This window comes from Drosophila biarmipes, chromosome 2R (assembly GCF_025231255.1).
Source record: "Drosophila biarmipes strain raj3 chromosome 2R, RU_DBia_V1.1, whole genome shotgun sequence".
Lineage (NCBI taxonomy): Eukaryota > Metazoa > Arthropoda > Insecta > Diptera > Drosophilidae > Drosophila > Drosophila biarmipes.
In genome coordinates this window covers 14,770,992-14,796,698 of record NC_066615.1, presented here as the reverse complement: position 1 = coordinate 14,796,698, position 25,707 = coordinate 14,770,992, and the positions used below count along the sequence as shown (strand labels likewise).

Below are 25,707 nucleotides of genomic sequence, written 5' to 3'. Positions count from 1 at the left end.
TAACTGAGTTAATAGAACTTATACTGTTACTTAGCTACAATCTTAACTGCGTTTATTCAAGAGCGTAAAATAATCAAATTTCTTTGATGGATGTTGGAATCTTCATGCTGGCTTACTTTGGAAAAACCATTACAAATTTGACACACTTAAATTTAGTTCCAGTTCTTCGGCTGGGCCTTCGCTTGTTCCTCTAGGGTGGGGATCTTCAGATGAAGTAGATCTACTCATCCTCTTTTTCGTCACAGTTGCAGCACTTCTTCTTCTTGATCGGCTCGGATGTGGTTGGACAGGCTTCAGCCGTGCTCACGGGATCTGCCAGTGGAAACTGCTTGTTGTAGAAGGGTTTGGGTCCGTGACCCGCCGCATAATCGGAGGGCATGTGAGCCTTGCAGGGTCCGCACTCGGGGCCACCCCCACTGGCCATCACACCCTTGCTGTGACCACTCTGGACACCCATTGCACGCATCTGCTGGCCACCGGCCCCTCCGCCTACCTTGGAGCACTCACAATCATCATCGTGGGGAAACGACGGTCGGTTGGTGCCCACCGAATGGGTGGAGTGCCAATTGGTCTGGGATTCAGTGGTTATGCCTCCACAATGGGGACATATGGAGGTGGTGGGCGGTGCTGCTGGTGGGGCTCTACCTTGACCTTGACCCGCCGAGCAACCGCAGTCATCTGGAGCTGCGTATTGCTGTGGCTTCGGTTGAGCACACTGCGGAATGGGAACTGGCTGCACCTTCTCCTGCCCTCCATTGCAACCACTGTCCTCCTGGGGAGAATCTGGGCAATCATCTCTGCCACAGCCATCGCAGCCGGAGTCCCTTGGCGTCTCCTCCGCGGAGCAGCCCTCGTCCTCCTTGTCGGTCACTGGGAAATAGTGACCCTGATCGTGTTGCTCCCTGGCATCCTCCTCGTCCATGCAGCCACAGGGGCCCTCCGTCTGCTGCTGACTCTTCAGGTGCTGGGAGCAATCCTGCGGCTGCGGCTTCGAGGTGCAATCCTGCTGCTTCTGCTCGCACTCCAGCTGTTGCTGCAGTCTTTGGTTCTCCTGTTGCTGCTGCCGCTGTTGCTGCTTGCAGTCCTGTTGCTTCTGCTGCTGCTGCATCTGCTGCAACTCCCGCTCGTCCATGGAGCACTCGCAGTCGTCATCTTTGAGGGGCTGTTGTCGTGGTACAACAATGAGTCCAGCTCCCTTCTGCTGCTGCCCGGAGCAAGGACAGTCCGGATCGTGCTGCATTCCCAGAATGCCCTGCTGTGCCTGCTGGGATCCTGCCACACCAGAGCAATCCTGATCTGCGGAAGATCGCTGCATTTGCGTCTGCGACTGCTGGTGTTTATGCGTTTCACACACTCCACAACTGGCGGCACTGGGTGCTCCCCTTCCCAGCAATCCGTGCTGTTGCTGCTGTGGTTTCGCTCCGCATGAGCAATCTGCTCCATGTTTTCCCATCTGTGATCGCTGCATTTGAGCTTGGGATTGCTGAGGCTTTTGTGAGCCACAAATCCCACAGCTTCCTGCACTGTTGCCCTGGAATTGCTGCTGGGATTTTTGCTGCGGCTGGTGTTGCGACCTCGCTCCACATGCGCAATCTGCTCCTTGTTGTCCTAGCTGCGATCTCTGCATTTGAGTCTGGGATTGCTGCTGTTTCTGGGGCCCACAATTATTGCTCTGCATTTGCTGGTGGGCTCCTGGCCCGCAGGAGCAGGTACCATCTGCTCCGTGCTGCGCCTGAGCTCGTTGCTTTTGTGCAATGCCGCAGGTGCAGTCATCGTCAGTCTGCTGTTGCTTCTGGTTACCATTGCTTACAGAATTCCGGGTGCTCGTGCCAGTGGAGGATTTGTTGGACGTGGTACCCACTGTTGAGGGAGCGCCACACACGCAGGACTTCTTGGAAGGCTGCTCCTCCATGTTCGCCTCGCTGGTGATGATGTACTCGTTGCCCCCTGCGGTCTTCGCCCCTCTGGCCTTGCACTTGCAGCCCTCGTCCAGGTCGTCGGCCAGGCTGATGTCCTTCCCGTACTTGCAGAGGAACTCGATGACCACCCCGTTGGTCCAGCCGTAACCCACTGGAGTGTGCTCTGGACTAGCCCCTCCGGAAGTGCCGAATTCCTCGCAGAAGTACTGGAACAAGGAGGAAAAACCCGATTAGCGGACAGCCATTTTACAACGAATAATTTTTGGAAGGCAGATCTTTCTCTGACAGGCCCAGAGACCTGTATAACAATATGGTAAAAGTAAAAGTTAGTTCAATGTCAAAGGTCACTTAATCTATTTAGCTATTTTAAAAAATTTTAAATATGTCTAAAGGTATAGGTAAAATATATATATCTAAATTTAAAAATAAGAAATATGTTCATTAATATGGTATTATAAATATCAAATAGTTGGAATATGTTTTGGTATTATAGAAAAGACAAACTTACCTTCTCGAACATAAAACTCTCGTACTTGTAGGCCGCATAATTGGACTTCACCCAGCGATGGGCCCATCGCTTGGACATGGCCTTGGCCTGCGGAGTGCCCAGGTTGTCCAATCCCTCGACGACCAGGAACATCATGGGCGGAAAGACATTGGGGTAGTCCCACTTCTGGCCCGACTCCTTGTTCATCGTGTGCGGTACGCCCCCATACTGCTCATCCAACTGGTTGATCCTGATGTACTGCATCACGCCCTTGGACACCTTATCGGTGTCCACGAGGGGAAAGGCCCTGGCCCACAATGGCGCAAAGTTGGTGCAGCAGAAGTAGTTCCTAGGCTTGTTGTTGACCAGATCGTAGTCCAGCCAAATCCCGGCCTGCGCGTTCCACAGATTGTCGCGAATGGCCTTTACCAAAGCGCAGGCTTTATCCTGATATTCTTCGGCCTTTTGAGTATTGCCCGCCTTTCGATTGAACTCGGCCAGGATCTTGCCACTCCGGAAGACGATGGCATTCAGTTCGACGGGCACGATGGCAGAGGTTTTGGTGTCCCTGAGAGTTCCCTCATTGGAGCCATCGGCGGTGACAAACCAACGTGAGCTGAAGTCCATTCCAGATTCAGAGGCTGATTTTAGTTCAGTGTACATGACCTCTCGGGACACGGGACACTTAATGCTGGCCACACTCTCCAGGTCCTCCCTATAGGCCTCGGGTCTGGGTCCCGCCGAGGAGTCCCTGTACTGATACATGGTCTTGCCCTTCACTTGCACCGAGTGCTTACTTATGAAGGTATCGTACTCGGTCTCCAAAAGAGGCAGCGATCTAAGGGCGTACTTTTCATCCCTGGTCACCTCCACATAGGCCTTGACCATCATTATCAAAAGGGGAGGATTGGAGCGACCCGAGCAGTAAATCCTGCCACAACCAGGCACAAAACCATATTGCTCAACCAGTGACAAGTAGTTGTCGATCATTCCACGAGCTGTTTGATGCATGCCACATTGTAGTAGTCCCCGAACTATCCAAAAGGAGTCCCAGTAGCGATACTCTCGGCAATCCGAGGAGGGCACTATGAAAGGATTGGGTGTGTAGAGTATGGAATAGTGGTCGGGGTTCTCCTTGACTTCGTCTTTTATCCGCCTTCCCAACTGCCTCCACAGTCGATTGACATCCGATCCGAAGTGCTTTATTTCGGGATCAGAGATCCTGATCAGGAACGAGGGCTGGGCCTTCCAGTCGGGGGGATCCCAGGGCTCCAGCTCCGAACCAGGATCATTGAAGTGTTTCTGGGGGGAAACAACGTTTTTACGACTTAAAAAACTCAAAAAATAATCGTTAAATATAGATATTTCTAATTTTGAAATCAAAATATGGATAAAGGGTATTCCAAAGTTATTTTTTTTTTATGAACATTTATTATTTTATAATAGAAATTTATGAGGCATTTCAACGTTTTCAATGCATTAAAATTAATATTTCACCAATATTTATATGTATCTTCAACCATTTTTTATCAGGGAAATGTTAGATATCTTAGGTAATATAGCTAGCTCTATTATATTAACAAGTTAATATTGATCTAATTTGTTGTGTGCGGTTATATTATTCCGTCAAGGTTATTTTGGGATACCCTTTAAGAACTCTTCCTTTTTTACCTCGACAAACATTTGCAGGAACCTCAGGGAGCCGTCGTTCTTTCGGCAGTTGCTGAACATATCGAAGTCGGCCAGCGTCTGGGCAGGTGTAAAAATGCAGCTCATGTCCACAAAGTGTTTGCAGTCGGGAAACATCTTCGACCTCTGGACGGCGTCCAGCAGGGGACCCTCGCAGAAAACACCCCTGAAATGGGAACGGGAACCATTAGGGAGCAAGTGGAAAATCCAGGACCTGCGAGGACTCACCTGTTCTCCCCGCCCAGAGTCAGTGCACCGCAGCGGCACTTATTTGCCATCTTCTACGAACGATTCCTGGAGTGCTTTCGGGCAAAGGCCAGGCTGAGTGACTGATAACCAAGCCGAGTTCGGTTTTTGGCCGAAAACTGAATCGCAGGCCACTGCGGTGTTTCAGGGTGATTCGGGGGGCATAAATCAAAAAAGCGAGCAGCAGCCTCTGTTATATTGACCATTAAAGCAAATTTGTCGACATTTGCCATTAAGAGTCAACAATGCTCGGCCATAAATCAGCGTAAATAGACAGGAAGCGCCTGCGAATCCTCAGCTCTCTCCTTGGGCCACACATTTATTTTAAATTACCATAAATGCCCCTGACCGAAAACGAAAGCAAAACAAGAGCGGCGTCGTGGCGAACTTTGCCTAAAAGCTATTGGCCTCTGTGTCCATTTGTAATTTCCAGACGATTTATCAAACCAGCAAAAGGCGCGGGCCAGGGGGAGGCGAAGGCCAGAAGTCGGCAGCCAGAGGTCGGAGGTCGCAGTGGAAATGGGAATGGAAATGGCGCAGAAAATGCGCTTCAAGTGGCCATGGCCATGGCCATGACCATGGCTGATGGCCGGCAGATTTGAGCTCAAATAAAGTAAAAATTCTTCGATTCCTGGACAATCAAATTGGTTGGGTTGGAGGCATGGTTGGGGATGGTGGGCAGTCAGCCGCGGGCGTGCACTTCATAAATTCCTTGGACCGCCGACTCCCCCACTTGAGTGCAAGTTTTTGGCTTCGGCATCTTTATGGAAACTTCTTTGAAAGCGGAGAAATCGAGGAAACACGGAAATTAGCCTTGTCGCAATCGCATTCTCTGTCGTCTGCAAAGTTTCAATTGAATTTATGTCCGGCGAAAAAATTTCAACAGCAGCTTAAACTTTCCGCCCTGCTCGAGAACAGATCCGCCAAATAATTAATTTTGCATATGTGAAAATGCTGCCAGCGGATGTGCAAAGGGAGTCCTGACACTTGTCCTGACACTTGACCCGCTGGCAATGTGATCAGCCTAACGAGCTGCGAGAAGTGAGTCATGGAGTCGCTGCACTGGGAAAACTTCCAAAGAAACCCAATCCTAAGTGAAGAGTATTTATTTCAATTGATTTCTAACAGATTTACTGTGGTCAACAAGATACTTTTGTGCAACTGTGTGCAATTTACAAAATAATATTTTGATTACAGCGTATAAGGGATAATAAGGATAATAATTAATGAAAATAAATATCTTAAGTATTAAACAAAAAACTATGCTGGTTTTTTATTGGAAGAACTCAATTAGTTTTTTCTGAACATATTTGTATTTCTGGCTCCGCATTTTTGTTGGGCGTCATAATGCAAACGTATTTTAAATTGCTTCCATTTCGTAACTAAAAACCATCCAACGAAAAATACATCTAAAGGTACAGGTTGCTTTTTTTAATTGGAGTCAAATACTTCGTATTTACAGAAACTATCTTTCCCTGCTGCTGCACTTTTCAATCCATTTTTCCAGGTGCAGTTGCATCATCGTCGTCATTCGCAGTCGCAGCTAATTGAGTATTCTTCCCTTAAGTGGACGCAGCAGCCGCTGCCGCCTTTCAGGCTCATTTGCAGGCCCGCACATAAATCAATAAGTTGCATTCGGCCTTAAATTAATTAAAAAGAAAATTCGCAAAGAGCAGTGAGTTGAGGTTTTCCTCGCTTTTGCTGGAATTTCCTGCTGGCAAATACGTGGCAGTCCTTATAGTTGGAGTCTGTGCTTAAACACTCCGCCAGCTGACAGCAATCAATCAAAAATTGCACTGGCCTTAGCGCAACGGGTGGTCCTGGTCCCGGATGTATCACGTCGCACCACCCGGCGCCACCAGATCCACCCAACTTGGCCCAAATCCACCCACTCGCCCGCTTCCGAGCGAAGGAGCAGGAACATGATAAATTGTCAACACGCTGACGTTTGTCTGCAGCGATTTAAAAACTACTTAAAATGTAAATGTTGTTTCCCTGTTGCTGCCATACACACAAAAATAAACTAAGTAAAACCAAGCATTTGGTTGTTAAAATTACCTTTTAAAATATACACCATTACACCACTATTTTATTATACAAAATATAATTTCATAAGTCCCACAAAATGTTACTTAATATAATTAAATTTTTATTTGTTTTGTTTTATACTTTTTTAAAAGTTTTTGCGCTTCTTATCACACTTGGTAAAACTTTTTTTTAGATGAGAATAGAACCGGATCCTACATTTTTAATTACGAAGAAAATAGTTAATCTTCCATCTAGAATTTTATATTATAGAATTACATTTTTTATTCGGTGGCTAAGAACATAAAAACAAAATACATGAAATAAAAATGCGACTATATAAATTATGGTGTTACTATTAACATGAAAACAAAATATATAAGAATGTCGTAGAAAAATATATATATTAAAATGAATAATGTATGGTAATTGAATTTAATATCTAATTGCCTAAAAAAACGATGAAATGTATACCACTTTTTGTAGAAACTAAATGAACAATTTTTCTATGCATCTTTTGGATATTATTTTTTTGTGTGCTCTCGTGTTGCTGCTGTGTTTGGGTTTTATACACACGTCGCGCAGCGTAGACTGCGAAAATCATGTTGTTGACTTTGAAAAAATATGTGTAAAAATGCGCTATTGTAAATAACAGAACATAAACCCTGAAGAGGAGCGATGGGTTGGGGGCCGGGGCTTCCTAGTTGACTGACTGTCTGAGGGAGAGTGATGACATGGCAATGTCAACGCCGGCGAACAACGGCAACAACATCGCGAACAACAATGTATGAAGATGCCACGCCTCTGTGATTGCATTTTTACACTTGTCGTTTGGATTCCCAGCCACCTCTGTTTGTGCCCGTACTTTGTCGTCCAGTGTTTGAAGCTTACACCGAGCAACACAAACACCAGCCGCCGCAACATCCTGCTGTTGCCGGTCTCCCCCCACTTTGGGTTTACTATACTACTCCAAATGAGTTATAAATTCTGCTGTCAAGTATTTTGACAATTGATTAATTGAAATCGACTTGGAAAGTTGCTACAGTGGATGATAAGCAGGCACACACGCCGGCTGGGGGAAACGGAAGTGGGCTGTCAATCGCCCGGGTCCCCGCCTTCCGTGGATCATTTGTTGATGAGCTAAACTTTGACCGGGTCAGAGATCAAACAAAACGGGCTAAGGGCTGAGCGCTAGGGACCACAGGCCAAGCCGCAGACGCTCAAATTAAGCAAAAGTCTGGTTAAACAGAAAAGTTTTGCCCTTACACCCCCATGGCCCCCCGATACACATCGACATCTCCGGCTGCCCTTCAAGTTGACAACCTAAATTGTTAGTTGGCTGATAAGCCGACTGCCACGCCCCTCCCCCCGGCCGGAGTGGGCGTATATAACATTTTTATTTATATCACTATTTTTTATACGGACAGCAGACGGAGGGTGGAACCGGGAACACGCGCCACATGCCAGCGACAAACAAATAAATAAAATTCCTCTTTCGGTTAGATACCCTTAACACCCCTCTTTCGAGAGGTCAGTCCTGCAGAAGAGTGTGTGTGTTTTACAAGTCTATTAACTTGTGGCGCTTATCTAATGCTGACAGCAAGTTTTTCACTTTGCCAAAGTTTTTTCCAGCCCGGAAAACGCAGGGTTCTTTCTCTGCGGTGGGAAACTCGTAGGAGGAACAAGTTTTAGGGGCAGCTCCGATGTCAATCATTTGTTGATCATTTTTCTTCCAGCCCATGCATAATGTATGGCCAGCATTTATAGATGACCGCAACTGCCTTCTTAAGGCACTGAGAAAAAAATGGGTCTTAGGAAACATTTGGTAAGGAAACCTCTGATAACTAAAAAAATATTTCATATCCGCACTTTTCATTGTTGTTAATTTCAAAAATACCCAAATTATTTATAATGCATTCCTAAAATTTTAATATTAAAAACCATTTAACTATCTATCGGAAATTTCCCCCTTAAAATTATTACAAGTTGTTTTCATTGTTTTCAAAATACTATAGTACATTATCTACAAAACTTATGATCTTATGGTTTAATGGTTTTCCAGAAGACAAAGTCACTCCACGAATGTGATATCTAAAACAATATTTCAAGTCCGCAATTTTCGTATTAGCTTTTTTTTTTAAATTCATAAATAAAATAAAATGCATACCTAAAATGTTATAGTAAAAAACCATTTAACTACTTAAAAGAATTTCTCCCTTAAAAATATTAAAAGTTTTTTTCAATATAAAATACTACAATATTTACAAAACCCATAGGTTTAAAAAAAGTTCGAAGTTTATTGATACTATTATTATAGTCTTCCCCTTTTATTTGCACACAACCGATTTCAAATGTTTTATACGTTTTGTTTGTTTTAAATGGATGACAAAATCTCAAACCATAAACTCCTAATTCCCTACATTCACAGACATCTTTAATCTGTTCAAATAAAATGCGAGCGCCGCCCAGAAAGTTATCTTTGCAGTGCTGAAAGGAAAAGTGCCAGACTGTCGGAGGGAAACTTTTGCTGGGGAAAACTCTTGATTTCCTCGGGCACAGGGGCAGGGAGTTGGTCAAGCCAGTGGCTGCTTCATTAAATGCGACGCCAAAAAGTTGCATCCGTGCAGCTGCTGGAAATATTTATGAACCGTCCGACTGCCGGCGTGGGTTTCATATATACGAGTGCAGATATAAAAATAAGTCCGTGCTCGACACCCCACCTGGCCACCTTTTTTCAATAAACGTTGGACATTACGGTTATTAGTTCCTGGACGGGCACATAAAAACTCCAGTGGCAAGGAGACACTGTTGTTACTCAGCGAAACGGGGACAACAACTTTGTGTTGCCACTTTGGCGATGCTATCTGCCGGAGCTGCTCTTGCCACTCTGTAGCAGCAACATGTTGCCGATGCTGATAGTGCCTGCGTTGACTAGTTGACTATGTTGCCATTCTGCGAATGGCTGAATGGGGTCCTATGGAAATTACGGAAGCCGTGATACTTGCAAGTGCATTACATGCAAAGTCCTTGCGGCAGTGACAACAGCATCAGTAACGCAGCAGCAGCAGCAGCACCAACAACTGCACAGCAGCAACTTATTAACGCGCAATCCCAGCTCTGCAATTGACCGCAAGGGGCGGGGTTGTGGAGGGTTAAGGCTGCGGATCCGCGTCCTGGAGCAGGAGCGATGACGCCGATGACGCCGACGACGACAGGCGGAAACGGAAACGGCAAATAAACGCACGAGCGCTGACGTGCGGGCACCAGCGTGTCAGCGTCCCAGTCCTTGTGCTGCCGCCGTGCTCGGGTGTGTGTTGCACTTGTTTGCATGCAACGTGGCAACATGGCAACGACAATGGCAGCAACAACAGCAGCAGCAGCAACAACTGCAGCAGCAACGGGCATTTATCTGGCTGCCCAGACCTGCCACGCCCCCCGTAATACATTGCGGTCGGGATGTTGCATGTTTGTGGGCGCTCGCCTGCGTTTGTATTTTTTCAGTACCCATTAATCGACTTAGCTGGGGGTCTGCCCTACGTGTGATCCACAAAGCTTTTAAAAAATATTATGACTTTTTTCCACAATTTTTCAGAATGTGTTTTTATTACAGCAAAGCAAAATTAAATATATTTACTAAAAAAACAGCATTAATGAGGTAAAAACAAAGTTAATATTATACAATCGTTTTAATCCATATATTTTATTTATAAAAAAACCATCCTTATCAAAGTACTGCTTCTTTATTCAGTTTCCCAAGAAATCATTGTGCCTATCGCTTTATATATAAGAATTCAACTTTATATGAACAAATTTATTTGTAATCGTCATCACTTTGAGCACTCAGCTTTTCTTTATTTATAATACGAAATAAATGTGGCATTGTAAAATCAGTTGGTTTTGGCTGTTTCCTTTGAGATGACGTCCGCGATCACTCTGCTTATTTTGACGGCACTTCTAAGACTCGGACAACCAGTATTCTCTGGATTTCTGGACCCACAATGCTTAGCACCATATGGACAGAGAGTTATTGGTGGTCAGAATGCACGAAGATCTCCTTGGATGGCGTACTTAATTCGCAATGGAGGGTTTGCTTGTGGGGGCTCACTTATTGCATACCGTGCGTATTTATTAAATTATTATATTTTTGTTAACTTTAAATGTTTGAATAATATGAATACCTCGTTATAGGCTTCGTTCTGACTGCAGCTCATTGCACGCAAGTCAACGATAATTTGTACGTTACAATATTCCTTATAAATGTGCATATTTTTAATACTGCCTTGGTGTCATAACAGATATGTGAGATTGGGAGAGTACGACTCCTCGAGGACAACAGATGGCCGCACTACGGACTATAGAGTTATAAATATATATCGTCATGAGCACTACGTAAACTTCCAGCACGATGACATTGCAGTGCTTAAATTGGATCGAACAGTGGTGTACAATGGTAATCCATTTTGATTACCAATTTTTAATATATTTTAAAAAGTAAATTATCTTCCTTTGCAGCTGGCGTCAGACCGATCTGCATTTTCACAAATTCTGGCTTCCAGTCCGTCGCAGACAGGATTCAGGACTTCACCTTAACCGGCTGGGGCCAGAGTGCCCACCACTACGAAATGCCTACGACGCTCCAGGCAATGTCCCTCCACCGGGTGGAGAAACACTTCTGCGGGGCACCGAGTAACACTATATGCTGCAGGAATCCCTCGAAGTTCGCTTGCTTCGGGGACTCTGGCAGCCCATTGGGAGCCCTGCTGAAGTACAGAGGCGTCTATATCTTTGCCCAGTTCGGAATTGTCAACTCAGTCACGGGTAATTGCGATGGCTATAGCATTCATATGGACCTCACGAGCTATATGCCCTGGCTTTTGAATACACTGCGAAGAAACTGGTTCTAACAAAAGGGTTAATTATAAAAGAAATGCACAGCTATTGCAAAAAATTGGTTAAGTGATGTTTTAATAATGTTAATTATGTGACGCTGTTTTAAAATTATTCTTACTCACAGAGTATATTTATGTCTTTTATTTCCTGTAAGCGCCATACTTTTAAGAATCTTTCATTAATTTAATGGGTATTCGTTAGTCCCCACACATTTTTGTTAATTTCCCCTGCTTTTGAACTTTTTTGTTTGCCTCGGCGCCATCGTTGGCATGCACGGCAAGGATTTCTCTGCTTAATTTGTGGTTTTCAACCAAACAGAGCAGCGGGCAACGAGCGCGATGGACGATGGCAGATGGAAAAGCGGGAAAAGCCGGGAAAGGCCGGGAAACGGCGGAAAAGTGGCGGACGAGTCCAGCTAACCAACTGTTCAACAGCAATTGCAATTGCAATTGAGGTTGCAGTCGCACGAATATTCCAGGAAGCCCTTAAATATGATTATGGCATACGTGAGGCCTACGAGGAGGGGCAATTTTAGGGGCATTGCGCCAATTGTGGAGCTGATTTTTTGGCCATCTTCCCTGGGATCTCTCGCTCATTCGCTTTCGGCGCAGAAATTTCCACGAACCTGATTTAATTGTCACACATTACGGAACCACAATTACATAGAAAAATGCACCACCCAGCGGAAATGCAAATGGCAAACAGAAATAGCAGCAACTGCAGCAAATAATAACAACAGACTGCGGCCAGCAAGGACCTTTTTTGCCCCCCCTCCTGGCTCGAAATAAAATGCGCCATTTGCAATTGTAGTTTATTTTAATGCCGCAATTAGTGTTGTTTTCTGGCCGGAGTGGTGGGGCTTTCGTGGTTCGGTGGGTAGAGCACGCAATTGGGGGGAAAGGTGGACGACCAGGGGAATGCCATGTTGCCACACCATTTGAGGTGGCCCAAAGCTGCCGCAGAGCTGGTTACAAAAATATATCACAAGGAATGTAAAGTTATTGCGGACAAAAATCCCGGTCTCGCGCTGAAAGAACTCTCCATCTGTCTGGCTATTTTGGAATTATTTGTGACGCAGCCGCTGTTAATTGATTTTTAAGTGCCAACTACAATCAGGTACTTTGATGCGCATCAGGTGACACATGCAGGCTCATGTTATTCCCGTCCAGCTTAAAAAAAATATATAATGTAATCAGCAATGCAAAATAATCAAGGGAGCAACTGGGGGTTTTCAAATGCTCTTTTAAAAATATATTTCAAGTACATTTTATAAAAACAATAAATTGTATACTCCAAAAAATATGAATTCTAAAATAATATTAACAAATTTGAATAAGCCTTATATACAAAGAAGACTTAAATCATAAAATAAATGTTTTAGAGATGCTTTTTATAGTGTGTCTATTTATACAAGTGACTCAACTCTTTGTACTCTTTAAAGGGTTTTAATATGCAATAATATCTGTTAGTATTATATTACATAATAATTACTAAAGACCAAAACCTTTTAGATACCAGAGGAGCCCTATTATATTGTACCCGGATTCCGTAGCACCCACTTGCATCAAGTACAGCCATTCGATTGAAAGTTAATTGCTGCGCACACCTCGCTGATCCTTCCTGTTTTTCCCCCTTTATAGAATGCAGCGGGTGTAATCACATTTTAAGTTGAACGCACTTAATTTTTTGCCCCAACTAAATGCCAATTAAAATACGTAATTATTTTTTAATGGCATTTTGTGGTCAATATCGGGCGATTGACGATGATTGCCCGGCGGCGGATCCGCGGAGTGGAGGACTCCGCTGCCGCTTTGTTGACGGGATGCCGTCGTGGTCGTGACAATCCACATTTATGGCGTCCAAATGGCCAGTATCGATATCAATTGCATGACTTGTCAAAGCGGCGCCCGCCCAAAGAAAAGTGCCTCCCATGTCCTCGCATGTTAGGGCGAAATTGCAAGCAATTGCAGCTCAAACAAGGAATCGCAATAAGAGCCTGGTGTCCTGCGGCCATGGTCCTGGCCCAATGAAATTCGAGCAATCATCACCATCAACATTTCGCCTCACTTCGAAAGGGACACGGCGGCCGACATGCCGCAAGTGACAATCATTTATATTTAATAAACAACTAACGCATGCAGGGCGTACAGCAGGGGTCAACAAAATAGTGAGGGGTGATGGCAAGTCAGAGGACTATTAAAGTTGTAGGGCTCTTCAACAAGACTACATTTAAAAAGATACATAAGGCAAAACCTAAAATTCTTATATTTAAAAATATTAGTTATTTTAAATAAACAAACATTCTATCAATAACACAAGATTAATAAGACGTTTAAGAAATTGGACCTTGAGTTTATTTTTTTAATTTTGGATCGTAAACAACTAAAACTAAAATACCCTTAGTTTCAGATTTTTATTATTTAACGTTTCTTATAATGATCGCATATCTAAAAAAATAGCCCGTATTTTACTAATTAGAATACAAATAAACGGGGAGACAGATATTTGTTTTATTTATCGCATATCTAAAAAAATAGCCCGTATTTTACTAATTAGAATACAAATAAACGGGGAGACAGATATTTGTTTTATGTACCTAAAAAGGTGTATTGAAAAGGAATTTGATATTTTCCTTGGTGATAAAAATAGCTTTTTCTATTCTTCTGATCGCCATTGTTGTACCTTCGAATGGGATTGAGCGGGAAGAGGGGGAAAGCTGTTCGGAAAAACAACAGCAAGATGACGAGACTAAGCGGCCATTGTCTCCGCCCCCATTTCCCCCAGCCCTTTCCTTCGCTGGAAATTGTTTATCATGCATTTTGTTCGATTCCGAGTCGAGGCGTCTGAATAATGCAGCAGGTAGTGTATACGTTGATGGAAAAGCGGAAAAGTGGGCGTGGAAATTGGGGGGCGGTCAAATAAATAAGCGAGCATGAAAGCGAAGACGAAAACAAAATGGGCCAGAGGACAGCGGCGACGGCGAAAAAGGACAACAATGCTGCAGACACAAAACCGCTTCGAATCGCTTTGGGCGGCATTCAAATTGAATATTGAAAGCACCGAGCACAAAACTGCCAAACGCTTGAATTATGCATTAATGATGTCTGCCACAGTGGACAGCAGTCGGGGGCGGGGGGCAGGAGGAGCCGGAGGAGTTAAGGGTTAGGGGTCAGGGGTTCGGCACAGAAGGGTTTTTTATTCCAGAGACAGAAGCAACGGCAGTGCGTCGTCCTCGCTCGCTGGCCACCGCTTATTAATTTTTTATGCGTCTGCTATTTTTATGGACGACATGAAAGCGTTGGCCGCCAGCGTTTTATTTTCCCCGGCCATTTTCAGCTAGCTTTCGTTAGTTTTTCACCGACATTTTCATTTGGTATTTCACACATGTTGCCGCCAGTTTAGCTTGAAAGAAATCCTATTAAATTACACACATTATAAGAATAGGCATTCATTTATTTGGAATTTACAAATTTAATTCTTGAAAATCAATGTAGAAAAACTGTAAGTTAAATAAAAAAGAATCAACATTTTGAAAAGTTTAAATTTTGCCTCTTGTTTCTCTATACTTTTTAAAAGTTTTTTTAATGTATTTATTTTGTGGTATTAATACTAAGTTCTCTCTACTTTAATACCATATAAATTAAAAACATTGCTGGGCATTTGTAGAGTCTTTGAGAATTTAGTCGCAGTGGATCGTAAAGCAAGGACGGAATCGCATTTCTTTGAGGCCAGCGGCAGCCCATCATCAATACCTATTGCTCGCTAATATTTTGTTGGCAAAGTATTAAGCTTTGTGTGGCCAGATTTTCCGTTTGGCTCAATTCTGTTTGTTGGCCAGTGTTGGGGAGGCCGCTGTGCTGCAAATAAAGCACGCCCTTGACAATGGCCGTCAATACATCCCGATATCGGTGGACAGAAAGACGTTAATTACCAGCATTACCGCGGGCCCTATTATCAGCCACACAAATCAGCGGTTGTGTAGGCTCGGGAAACCTGATGCCCCGTGTGCGGGCAATGGAAAACTCATTACATGCCACAGGAGCCGCCAGCCGGGATGCGGGAGATGGGAAACAGCAGAGCCACGCCCACCAGGAGCGACCGCAACATGCTGTAATGCGTGGCTCCATCAGCATTTGCATGTGCACCCCGATTCGCCCGATACTTAAAGTCGCCGGGCCATATGTTAGCCTGCACTGCCAAAGGACAAACTTGATGTCAACACGCTAATCTGTCAGTCGGCGGGAGCAGGAGTCCGTAGTCTGACGGGATCTGGGAGCCGGTGATGGGCCTGCGATTGCAAAGGATCTGCCACAATGTCGGGCTACTTAAGGAGCGCGGAATAGTCGCGCCCCGCTGCACAAGAGCCGAGGGACATTAGAAGTGGGCGGTGAAAGGAGTACGAGCACTCTTCAAAATTTCAAAGGTTTTCAGGCACAGAATAAAAATATTTTCAATGTTAGAAAGGGGATTTCTAAGTGTCCATCGAAGGGTTTACTTCACCTTTAGGGTTAAATCTTTTGGTATAGTTACTTTAAAAGAAACATAAAGGTTGAAAGAAAATAAGGACACGTTGAGTTAGGTATGGTTTGGTATTCTGGATTCAGTGGACGTATAAGATTAAGAAGCCTGGAACATATAGATAGAATAGGCGATAGATTTCAGTTTTATTGTTTGAGTTTTCGAAACATTTCCAATACTTTTTTGTTTATAATCTGTGATTATGATAACTTTTAATTAGTAATCAAGATATTATTATTTGATTGCATATCCAATCCATTTTTCAATAAATGGCTCTTTTTTTAAAAAAAACTCATAAAATTGGTTTGCTTTACAAAAAAAAACTGTCTTAAACTATTTTACAAGTTAACCGTCTTCTGACCTATCCTTTTAAAAGCACTTCAATACCTTACAAATTTATGAAAAATATGTTTAATATTCATGGAAAAGTATATTGGAGTGTAGCAGCGCCTTGATGGCGCAACAATAACGTTGTATCCTTTGGAATGACACAAATTGGTGTTCTCAGCGAGGCTTGACGCCTGACTTGGCAGGAGGCACTGGCGGGCACCGCAAGACGGCAGCAGGCACCCACCAAACAGCCACCCAATCCTCCACCCACTTAACCCCCACCGCAACCCCCGAAGGACGCGCCTTATCAACTATGCAGGGCTTTGTCTCTAAGCGATTGCAGCCGCCCCCTTTTCGGCCCAACCTGTTTCCTCTCAGCCAGCGTCTTTTGTTGCGCTTAATGAATTTTACGTAAATTTTACGAGCGCTGATTTCTGGCAGCAGCACCACCCCGGCTATTAATCCACACTTTAGTGAGAGCACCACCCTCCTCCCGGCGGGTGGGGTGGCCAAATGGGTGGCTTGTGGGTGGCTCTGATGACTGGTAACCCCCGGTTTGTGCGTGTGTAATGACAAGTTCAACAACAACTCGGCACTGTCGACTGCTGACTGGTGACGAGGACGACGTGCTCCGACATTTGTTTGCCCAAGTTATGCAAATATTTTTCCAGTCAAGAAGTTTTTGTTTAATTGCATATTTTGACTCGCATTACGCGTGTCATAAAGCAAGGATCCGAAGCTTACCACAATGGAGGGCGTGGGGCGGGGTCGGGATTAAGTGTGCTCCGAAGACATGTTGTTGAATATCCAAAGTTGAGAGACCTTCTTAAAACTAAACAGGTCATTTGTTTTATGATTTGTTGTGATTTCCATTAAATCTTTTTCGGTTGCTTCTTTGCTAAAGATAAGTGTGTTTATAGCCAGGAAGCCGAAATAGTAAACTTATTTACCCCACACTCAAGTTTTATTGATTGTATTATGTATACATACTATAATAAATTTGTTGTTAGTTAGTAAAATGTAAAAATAAATCCGTTCAAAAATATAAAAATTTTATTAATAAAACGTTGCTACTAACTTCCTAGGACCCTTTACGAAGTTGTATGACGTAACTATGCGGAAAAGAAAATGTCTCTAAGAATGGATATTAAATTGGAAATCCACCTAAAAAGGTTTAATAAATGGTACAATGTAAAAAAATTTTATATTGTAAGTAATTAGTGCCTCAAAAATGCTCAAAATATGCAGTAATATAAATTATATAGTAGCTTTGTAGATGAGTAAGTGATATGATAAATATTAAAATGAAGTCTCTTCTATTCTGGAAATATCGTTAGATGAGCGTTTGTCAAAGTTAAAAATCGGTTATACGACGGAGTTCAAAATGGTACAAATTTTGTGGTATACTTTTCGCGTACTACCTTTCTTTCTTCGCCATCCCTGGCAGCTTTCGAGTATCGGGAATCGAGTACCAACTTTCTATCCATCAGACAGGATGACAGGCGACTTTCTCACTTTCTTCTTTCTTCCTAACCTTCTTCCCGGCGAACGTCATGGCAAGTACTGGTGAAGTGATATCTGTGGACCTGCAACCGGCCACTCTGCTGTCGGTGAAGAGGGAAAATGGTATAGAAACCCGGGTGTATATAGCCCCCTGTTCGGAGCCAAGGATTCCGGAGCCTCTGGCGGTGCAAAAGCCTCTATCTTACCGCGACCAAAACACGCAGCTTTTCCACTGTACGTACTGTGGCAATGGAATTCGCACGGCCGGTGCCTTCAAGGTCCACATGCTGGCCTGCGAGCGGCGCTTCGAGCAGATGAAGAAGAATGGGGTATTGATGCCCTCGATGCAGTGCAGCATTTGCCAGGGGACCTTTCCCACCGTGGCGGCCTTGAGAAGCCACAGGCTCCTCCACAACAGAACCAAACAAAAGTGCGAGTCCTGCCATTTGGAGTACGAAACGGAGGTGGAATATCGTTCTCACTTGACGAGTTATCTGAAGACCCCGAAATCCAAGCAGGACTCCCCCGAGAATGACGCTTTCACCGTCTCCAAGGCCTTCGATTGCCTCTTCTGCCGGAAGGCCTTTGTGGCCCACTTTAAACGGGGTCATGTGACCCGTCGCTATGCCTGCGACAAATGTGTCCAGCGACTGAGGAACCAGGAAGTGGAGAGAGCGCGAGCCGTGCCCCCCAAGAGGAAGGCCGAGTTGAGCTGCCACCGTTGTGGGCGGATGTACAAGCTCGAGGGCTTCTTGAACCGTCATTTAAAATTCTGTCAGGGAGAGATGGCCAAAAAGAAGGAATAATGAATGTTGTAAAATTATGATATCTCTAAGTACACTATGGTAAAGTTAAATATTACAATTTAAATTGAAAACTATACTATTTTTTTTAAACTGAATAAATGATGTCCAAAATTTTTTTCATTTGAGTTATAAACAATATTTTGAATATTTTAAAATACGGTTTGATTAACGAAATTATGTTAAAGAAAATAAAATGTAGTTACCTCTTTACTCAATGAAAATGAATATAATTCTTAATCATTTACCAGTAATTCAAATTCTGGCGCCCTACCCACCGATGCTTTTTCACACTTGTTATCGCCGGGGGTCACACTTATCGATAGCTCAACCACTTTGTGGTATTTCGCCTTCAAAGCGTTAGTGAATTTGCCGCCCAGCTGCACGTGTAAATTCCAAAGCAGCCAACGCAGAGATCTTCGTAAATAAACGAATTTTAGGGCAATCCCGGCAAGCACCATGAGTTCAGACGAGTCCAGCGATGGATTGGAGGATCTCAAGGACCTGATGGCCCTGTACGGCAAGCAGGAGCAGGAGAAGCAGAAAGAGGAGCAAAAGAAGCGCTTCATTCCGAAAGCCTCGCAGGCCAAGGAGCTCAACTATGTGGAGGTTCCGATGGAAAAGGTGATCTTCGGGGACAGGCAGCGCTTCCTCAGCAATCTGGCCAAGTCCGTGGGCCAAAAGTGGCAGCCAAGCGACGGCGAGGACGACGACAAGGAGCAGCATCCCGACCAGAAGAAAAAGGGAGAGAAGCGGAAGGCGGCCTGGTCGGATTCCGATGACGAGGACATCCAGGTGGGCGATGTCAAGAGGGCCACTAAGCACACGGGTCCCCTGAATCACCTGCGCAAGGACAAGTCCTACAAGGAGTACCTCACGGCGCGATTCCATCGCACACTGAACCAACCCAAGTGGGCGGAAAAGAAGGTGAAGGTAGAAGGCGAGGACGACCTTTCCTCCGACGAAGAACTGCTCCAGACAGTGGGCTTCATCGACCGCAAGGCCCGGAGAAGCGACCTGCCCCAGAAAACGCTGAACTTCAAGCAAGTTAAGGACCTGAACAGAGCCACCTACTCGGAGGGCGTGGTAACCAACATTCAGTTCCATCCCACCAGCACGGCAGCACTCGTGTCTGGTGAGAACACCGTAGCCAACATCTACACGGTCGACGGCCAAAAGAACGAGAAGCTGCACAGCATGCGCTTCAAGAAGTTCCCGCTGCTCTGCACCCGGATAGCTCCCTGCGGCACGAGGGCCTACTTTGGATCGTTTAGGAAGTTTTTCTATTCTTACGATCTGCTGGAGGCCAAGGAAATTAAGCTGGCCCTGCCTGGCGAGATGGTAGGCATGCGCCGCTTCGAGGTCTCGCCGTGTGGCAAATTCATCGTCACCGCCGGCAAATATGGAGCCATTCATCTACTTGCGGCCAACACAAATGAGCTGCTGCACAGTTTCAAGCAGGAGGGCAAGGTCAAGGGCTTCACTTGGTCCGGAGACTCCAAAAGGATCCTTGTCTGCGGCTCCGGTTCCGATGTTAATGTTTTAAGCCTCCGGCAGAACCTCACAGAGCACAGATTCCTGGACGACGGCTGCATCCATGGACAGAGCATCCAATTGTCGCCGAATCAACGCCTCCTGGCCACCGGCAGCCAGGAGGGCGTGGTCAACATCTACGACTACGAGAGTGTGTTCTCCTCCACAGCCCCACAGCCGGAGAAACGCTTCATGAACCTGAGGACCAGCATCACGGATCTCCAGTTTAACCACTCATCTGAGTTGCTGGCCATGTGTTCCGCCGAGGCACCCAATGCCGTGAAGATGGCGCACTTCCCCAGTGCCACCGTGTTCTCCAACTTCCCGGAACAGCACTTGAAGGTGGGCCATGTGGACACCATAGCCTTCTCGCCGCACAGCAGCTTCCTGGCCCTTGCCACCAAAAACAAGCGTGTGCCGCTCTATAGGCTTAAGTACTTCAAGGGATATTAATGGAAGGCTGTATGATTTAAATAAAATATTATGTGAAAATGTGTGTTCTTTCAGTGACGAGCATTTCTCATGGAGACATAAGATGTTTATTCTCTTAGTAGTTGCAGCAAATCATTTAAGTTACAAGTTAACAAGCCTTTTGAGTCTAATATTAATAGGGAGCTCGAAAGATGTCCCGCTTCTGGGAGTCCTGAATCTTGCCAATGTCGTCCAGCTTCTTGCAGATGTTCGACGACTGCGATTCGATCCACTGCAGGGAGCTCATGTGGGCGTTGAGGATCTTGCCTATCTGAATGATAGGATCAGTGGTGTCCTGGCCCTTGTTGGCCTCGTTAAGGTTGTCGATGATTTCCTTGAGGTCCTCGGACATCTGCTTCAGCTGCGTGTCCAGGTTCTCCACCATCAAATAGGTCTGACTGCGCTCCATGTCCACCCTAGGGAGATTCGCGAACTCCTTCTCCAGCGGCGCCAGACTGTCCTCCAGCTCCTTCTGCTGCGTGGCTATGAACTCCAGCTCCTGGTCGAGTACTTGCTGGTCGGTCTTTACCTTCTTGACGGCATCGTTGAGCTCCACGATCTTCTGGTTGTTGCTAATGAGTAGTTTGTCCCAGGCGTTGATCTGAGTGGCCTGTTCGGTGAATACCTTTTCCTGCTCCTCAAACTCCAGCGTCCACTTGTTTATGTGTTCCTCCAGCTGGTTGTACGACAGCTGGGATGCTGTGGAGACGGCCGAGGAGTCCGTGGTCTTGGTTTCAGTGGTTAAATTGGCGAATGCTCCGCCAGTGCTAAGAGTTGGAGCCGGTGCACCTCCCAGTTGCGGAGCTGCGGCCGCTGGAGCTGCGGTCAGAGTTGTGGGAGCAGCCGCAGTGCTCTTTGGGGCTCCTAGCCCTAATCCTGTGCCGCCCAGCAGTCCTGTGGCGGGAGCCGCCGTGTTTGGTGTGCTGGTGGCCACGCTGGGTGCCACCGATGCCGTCGGCTGGGCCAAGAAGCCTCCAAAGGCGGGCGGAGCGGCGGAGGTTGCACTGGAAGTTGCAGAAGTGGCTACCGGATTGGCGACCGAAGTGCCCAGCGTGAGGGGAGTGGAAGCGGGTGCTCCCAGGCCAAATCCGAATGCCGGCGGAGCCTGTGCCTTGCTGTTGTCCGCATCTCCACCGCCTAGATTAACTGGAGCAGCCGCTGGGCCTCCGAAAGAGAATGTGGGTTTTGTGGCGGGAACGGCGGCTGGTGCTCCTGGAGCTGCGGCGGCAGCGGGTGTTCCCGTGCTCAGGCCAAAGGAGAAGGAGGAGGCGCCTCCTATGGGGGCCGCCGTGGTTGTGGGCAACTGGAATACCATGCTCAAAGTCCTCCGGAAAAGGAGTAAATAATAAAACCTCAATCAAACGAAATCACGCCAAAATCACCAGTGTGACCCCTATTTAGACTTTAGCTGATATCAGTGTTGGAAAACAGCCGAATGTTTTGAAGATAGCTATTTTCAAGCTAAATTTTTTCCGATCTTTTTAAAATGCGCGGGTAAATTACAATTTTAATAAAAGTTCAAAGCATTGACAAAATGTTTTATGTAGATTTTTTTTATTTCGTACGAATTTTTAAGTTGGCGCTATCCTATGAAACTATATTTTACACGACGACTGTGTTCACTTAAGAAGTTAAAAAAACTTTTCTAAGCTTTTTTTTAAGCACGCGCAGACCAACAATACTATTCCTAATTATTTGTATTCATTATTACTTTTCGTAGGTTAAAATTAAAAAAATAAAAATTTTTTTTCCAATTTTAAATTATACTTACTTAAGAAGCAATTGACTTAAATAATATATTTTTACGAAAACTAACCCAAATATTAAAAACGTTAAGTAATTTTTTTAATCTTGTTTAATCTGATTTTTAAAGTCGAAATTCAACACTGGTTGTGTGGCATTTTTTAGACGTAGATTCTGCTGTACATAGCGAAAGATAATCCGCGTAACTTGAATATTAATGCTGACCAAACAAATAAAAACAAGGGTACAGAAGAATCAAACTCATAAAATCAATTACAAAACACCGGCTTCAATTAGTCACCTTCGTTATCTGTAAGTGGAAAGGCGATAGGAGTAACATTTGGGTCAAAAATTTAATTAAAGCCTTTGAAGAGTGCACCGGCTCTGGGTTCACTAATTGCATTTGTAATTGCAACTCAGCAAAACACATGTGTATGGGTACTCACTATCGGAGAGAGCAACACAACGTTCTTTTAGAGCTGGGAAAGGTACAAGTGCAGCATTCGTTAGGCCTAGCTCGCAGTCAAATGAAAGATAAGTACCTACGGTGCAGTAAACATATAAAAAAAATGTATTAATTACTTACTTACTTTGCACTATCAAAATTCATAAAGAATTAAATCCATGCTACATAAGTCATGATGATTAATAAAATTGAAAAAAAAAACGAGTTGAATGTTCATGATAATATTTAAAAGGCAAAATTTATGTACAATTTACATTGTACACTTCTGATGGAACCTACTAAAAGAAAGTTTTAACCCAAAAAAATATAATCTAAATGTTTGATTGGTTTTGATTATAAAGCTTTATTTAAAATACCAAACGAAAAAACTAACAATTTTCCTTTATCTTTTAATAAGTTTGCCAATAAAAATAAAAGATTGTGAAGGGACACTTAAAAATATGTTGATACCATGTTATTTTATTACTGAATTATTTCGTAACATTATTATATGATTAAAAAGTGGTGCAAAATTATTTTAAGAAATCACAAATTCAATCATATTGTACACATCTTCGTTTCCGCATACTGAAGTACCCAATAGGCAGTACCTACTTGATACGCTCTTCCCATCACTAGTTCCGAGCTCCACAGCCTATGCTCCCCAAGTTCCCCAACTTTGTAGTCCAATCTAGCTGGCAAACAGCGCCAGAATTGAACAACAAAGCATATCAGGGACCGCCGTTCTCTCCTCGCCTTTTGCCGTTCGCTCCCTGTGATCGCTGTGAACTTGGCGTGATAAGGGGCTCCGGCTCCTCCTGCAATCGAGAAAGCCTGCTGTTTGTTCCACCCGGCGAACACCAATCAGTCGATGGGTGTGCTCCACTGCAATAGCAATTAGCCACTAACCTTCTGCCGGGTCTTCAGCTCCTGGTCCTCCCCCTCGCAGCTCTGCAGGTGCCCCGGGCAAACACAGACTTATCTGGAGTGCTGGAGTGCCGCCGCAAGAGCATATAAATTCCCTGGGTGCCCAAAGGCCAGGATTCAGTCGGCGTCACTTGGTCGCGATGTACGGAACGTGGGGCGTCTTGTTGGGCGGGATCCTCCTGCTACAAGTTCTACAACCAACTCTGGGCCTCGATAATGGTCTGGCACTCAAGTAAGTTCTTTATTATGATTGAATTCTATTTGAGTAAATTGAAATTCCGCGTTTTTCAGGCCGCCCATGGGTTGGATGTCCTGGGAGCGGTGAGTAATCAGTTACATCTACCTTTTTAATAGATCTAATCGTTAAAAACTAAGACTCGTTTCCCAGAACGGCCATAGATTTTTAAATTCTTATTAGTTTGGCTTGTATTGTTTGAAACCTAATCTTTTGCGTATTTATAGGTCACAACACAATGATGTAGATTATAAGTTTTGTATCCTGTTAAACCTTTTAATATATGCTACAGTAAGGCCTTTGCATGAGGTTCTGCGTGCTTAGCAATAAATTAAGATACGAATTTTTGTTAAATTGTCAGTTATTTGCCTAAAGTGATGTTTAATATTCTTAGATAAGGAAATACTTTAACCTCTACTTACAATACTTTCAGTTTCCGTTGCATAACCGACTGTCAACTCTATCCCGACGAGTGCATCAGGTAAATCCACATCATATCCTAATATTCATGAAAAAGCATCCAATACTTACACTTCTTGTAAACCCATTCAGTGAGAACCTCTTCCGAAGACATGCGGATCTTCTGGTTTCCGAGGGCTACGCGGACGCTGGCTACGAGTACATCATAATAGATGATTGCTGGCTGGAAAAGAATCGCGACAACGTTACCCAGAAACTGGTGCCAGACAAGAAACGCTTTCCCAACGGACTAAACGCGTTATCCGATCATGTAATCTATTACATCTATAACCCCTAAGGATCCTTTAATACCCCAATATTTTTTCAGATACACAACAAGGGCTTGAAGTTTGGTTTGTACCAGGACTACGGCACCAATACCTGCGCGGGCTATCCCGGCGTGATAAAACACATGAAGCTGGATGCCCAGACCTTCGCGGACTGGGATGTGGACTATGTGAAGCTGGATGGATGCTATGCCAATATCAGCGACATGGCCACCGGGTATCCGGAGTTCGGACGCCTTCTAAATGAAACGGGTCGTCCTATGGTGTACTCCTGCAGTTGGCCAGCTTATCAAGAGGATGCCGGCGAAATGCCCGACTATGAGTCCCTCAAGAAGCACTGCAATCTGTGGCGCAACTGGGACGATATCGATGATTCCCTGGAGTCAGTCATGCAGATCATGGACTACTTTGCCAAGAACCAAGACAGGATTCAGCCGCATGGCGGGCCAGGCCACTGGAACGATCCCGACATGCTGCTGCTGGGCAACTATGGTCTGAGCTACGATCAAAGCAAGCTGCAGATGGCTATTTGGGCGATTATGGCGGCGCCTCTCATCATGTCCAATGATCTGGCGGCAGTACGTCCTGAGATCAAGGAAATTCTGCAGAATCGGTAGGTCTTCTTAACAATTATTCGTATCACTTTATTATAACAAATATTCCTTTCCAGAGAGGTTATTGCTGTCAACCAGGACGAGCTGGGCATCCAGGGGCTTCGGGTTTTGACTCGCAGCCAAATCGAAGTCTGGAGACGACCCATTACGCCGGTGACCAAGAGTGGGCATCACTCCTATGCCGTGGCTTTCGTCAGTCGCCGGGATGACGGAGCTCCCTACAGGATCCCATTCACAGCCAAGGACCTCAAGCTGCTCAATCCCAAGGGATACCGCGTGCAGGATCTGTTCGATGCCAGCAGTAAGCTGGGGGTCTTCAAGTCGGACAGCCAGTTCTTCACTCGCGTCAATCCCAATGGTAAAATCTGTTGCACAACCTAATCCGGCCCCTAATTTAACTTATTTTCCTCTGCCTTAGGCGTAACTTTCTACAAGTTTACTGCGTTGTAATCCGGAGATATGCAAATCAGCCGCTGCCATCAAATCGAATATGCTCCTATACACACCATCTTATCTACATTGCCAAGATGAGCTGCTTAGTAAGTGATTTCCGATAATAAACCACAGGGTACTTCATAGCCGA

General features: G+C 44.9%; 6 protein-coding genes across 6 annotated transcripts; 4 read left to right on the top strand and 2 right to left on the bottom strand.

Moving 5' to 3' along the window:
* Positions 1 to 26: 26 nt before the first annotated feature.
* LOC108036672 (uncharacterized) lies at positions 27 to 4,488 on the bottom strand. The gene is made up of 4 exons (XM_017112955.3): positions 4,324 to 4,488; positions 4,078 to 4,261; positions 2,428 to 3,708; positions 27 to 2,125 (listed from the first exon to the last, which is right to left on the bottom strand). Exons 1-4 carry the CDS (start codon positions 4,371 to 4,373, stop codon positions 221 to 223), a joined length of 3,420 nt encoding a protein of 1,139 aa, XP_016968444.1. The 5' UTR covers positions 4,374 to 4,488; the 3' UTR covers positions 27 to 220.
* A 5,759-nt stretch (positions 4,489 to 10,247) lies between these two features.
* LOC108036213 (serine protease grass) lies at positions 10,248 to 11,378 on the top strand. Its single transcript, XM_017112204.2, has 4 exons — positions 10,248 to 10,483; positions 10,555 to 10,600; positions 10,662 to 10,816; positions 10,879 to 11,378. Exons 1-4 carry the CDS (start codon positions 10,282 to 10,284, stop codon positions 11,268 to 11,270), a joined length of 795 nt encoding a protein of 264 aa, XP_016967693.1. The 5' UTR covers positions 10,248 to 10,281; the 3' UTR covers positions 11,271 to 11,378.
* Positions 11,379 to 17,652: 6,274 nt separating this feature from the next.
* On the top strand, positions 17,653 to 18,437 carry LOC108036214 (zinc finger protein 99). Its single transcript, XM_017112206.2, has one exon. The coding sequence runs from the start codon at positions 17,658 to 17,660 to the stop codon at positions 18,411 to 18,413; it is 756 nt and encodes a 251-aa protein (XP_016967695.1). The 5' UTR covers positions 17,653 to 17,657; the 3' UTR covers positions 18,414 to 18,437.
* A 342-nt stretch (positions 18,438 to 18,779) lies between these two features.
* Positions 18,780 to 20,449, top strand: LOC108036610 (U3 small nucleolar RNA-associated protein 18 homolog). Its single transcript, XM_017112872.3, has one exon. The coding sequence runs from the start codon at positions 18,870 to 18,872 to the stop codon at positions 20,394 to 20,396; it is 1,527 nt and encodes a 508-aa protein (XP_016968361.1). The 5' UTR covers positions 18,780 to 18,869; the 3' UTR covers positions 20,397 to 20,449.
* On the bottom strand, positions 20,436 to 21,823 carry LOC108036611 (nuclear pore glycoprotein p62). The gene has a single exon (XM_017112873.3). It carries the CDS (start codon positions 21,727 to 21,729, stop codon positions 20,548 to 20,550), a length of 1,182 nt encoding a protein of 393 aa, XP_016968362.1. The 5' UTR covers positions 21,730 to 21,823; the 3' UTR covers positions 20,436 to 20,547.
* A 493-nt stretch (positions 21,824 to 22,316) lies between these two features.
* LOC108036336 (alpha-N-acetylgalactosaminidase) lies at positions 22,317 to 25,707 on the top strand. The gene is made up of 8 exons (XM_017112377.3): positions 22,317 to 22,469; positions 23,530 to 23,761; positions 23,821 to 23,850; positions 24,198 to 24,245; positions 24,317 to 24,494; positions 24,552 to 25,123; positions 25,181 to 25,482; positions 25,543 to 25,707. Exons 2-8 carry the CDS (start codon positions 23,670 to 23,672, stop codon positions 25,572 to 25,574), a joined length of 1,254 nt encoding a protein of 417 aa, XP_016967866.1. The 5' UTR covers positions 22,317 to 22,469; positions 23,530 to 23,669; the 3' UTR covers positions 25,575 to 25,707.

Bases quoted from the DNA above. Each gene is read 5' to 3' on its own strand.
- LOC108036610 (XM_017112872.3), top strand. From the start codon at position 18,870: ATGAGTTCAGACGAGTCCAGCGATGGATTGGAGGATCTCAAGGACCTG.
- LOC108036672 (XM_017112955.3), bottom strand. From the start codon at position 4,373: ATGGCAAATAAGTGCCGCTGCGGTGCACTGACTCTGGGCGGGGAGAAC. The intron at 3,709-4,077 runs GTAAAAAAGGAA...GTTTCCCCCCAG, and splicing joins TCCTGCAAATGTTTGTCGAG to AAACACTTCAATGATCCTGG. The intron at 2,126-2,427 runs GTAAGTTTGTCT...TCCTTGTTCCAG, and splicing joins AGAGTTTTATGTTCGAGAAG to TACTTCTGCGAGGAATTCGG.
- LOC108036213 (XM_017112204.2), top strand. From the start codon at position 10,282: ATGACGTCCGCGATCACTCTGCTTATTTTGACGGCACTTCTAAGACTC. The intron at 10,601-10,661 runs GTACGTTACAAT...GTGTCATAACAG, and splicing joins ACGCAAGTCAACGATAATTT to ATATGTGAGATTGGGAGAGT. The intron at 10,817-10,878 runs GTAATCCATTTT...CTTCCTTTGCAG, and splicing joins TCGAACAGTGGTGTACAATG to CTGGCGTCAGACCGATCTGC.
- LOC108036611 (XM_017112873.3), bottom strand. From the start codon at position 21,729: ATGGTATTCCAGTTGCCCACAACCACGGCGGCCCCCATAGGAGGCGCC.
- LOC108036336 (XM_017112377.3), top strand. From the start codon at position 23,670: ATGTACGGAACGTGGGGCGTCTTGTTGGGCGGGATCCTCCTGCTACAA. The intron at 23,762-23,820 runs GTAAGTTCTTTA...CGCGTTTTTCAG, and splicing joins GATAATGGTCTGGCACTCAA to GCCGCCCATGGGTTGGATGT. The intron at 24,495-24,551 runs GTAATCTATTAC...ATATTTTTTCAG, and splicing joins TAAACGCGTTATCCGATCAT to ATACACAACAAGGGCTTGAA.
- LOC108036214 (XM_017112206.2), top strand. From the start codon at position 17,658: ATGGCAAGTACTGGTGAAGTGATATCTGTGGACCTGCAACCGGCCACT.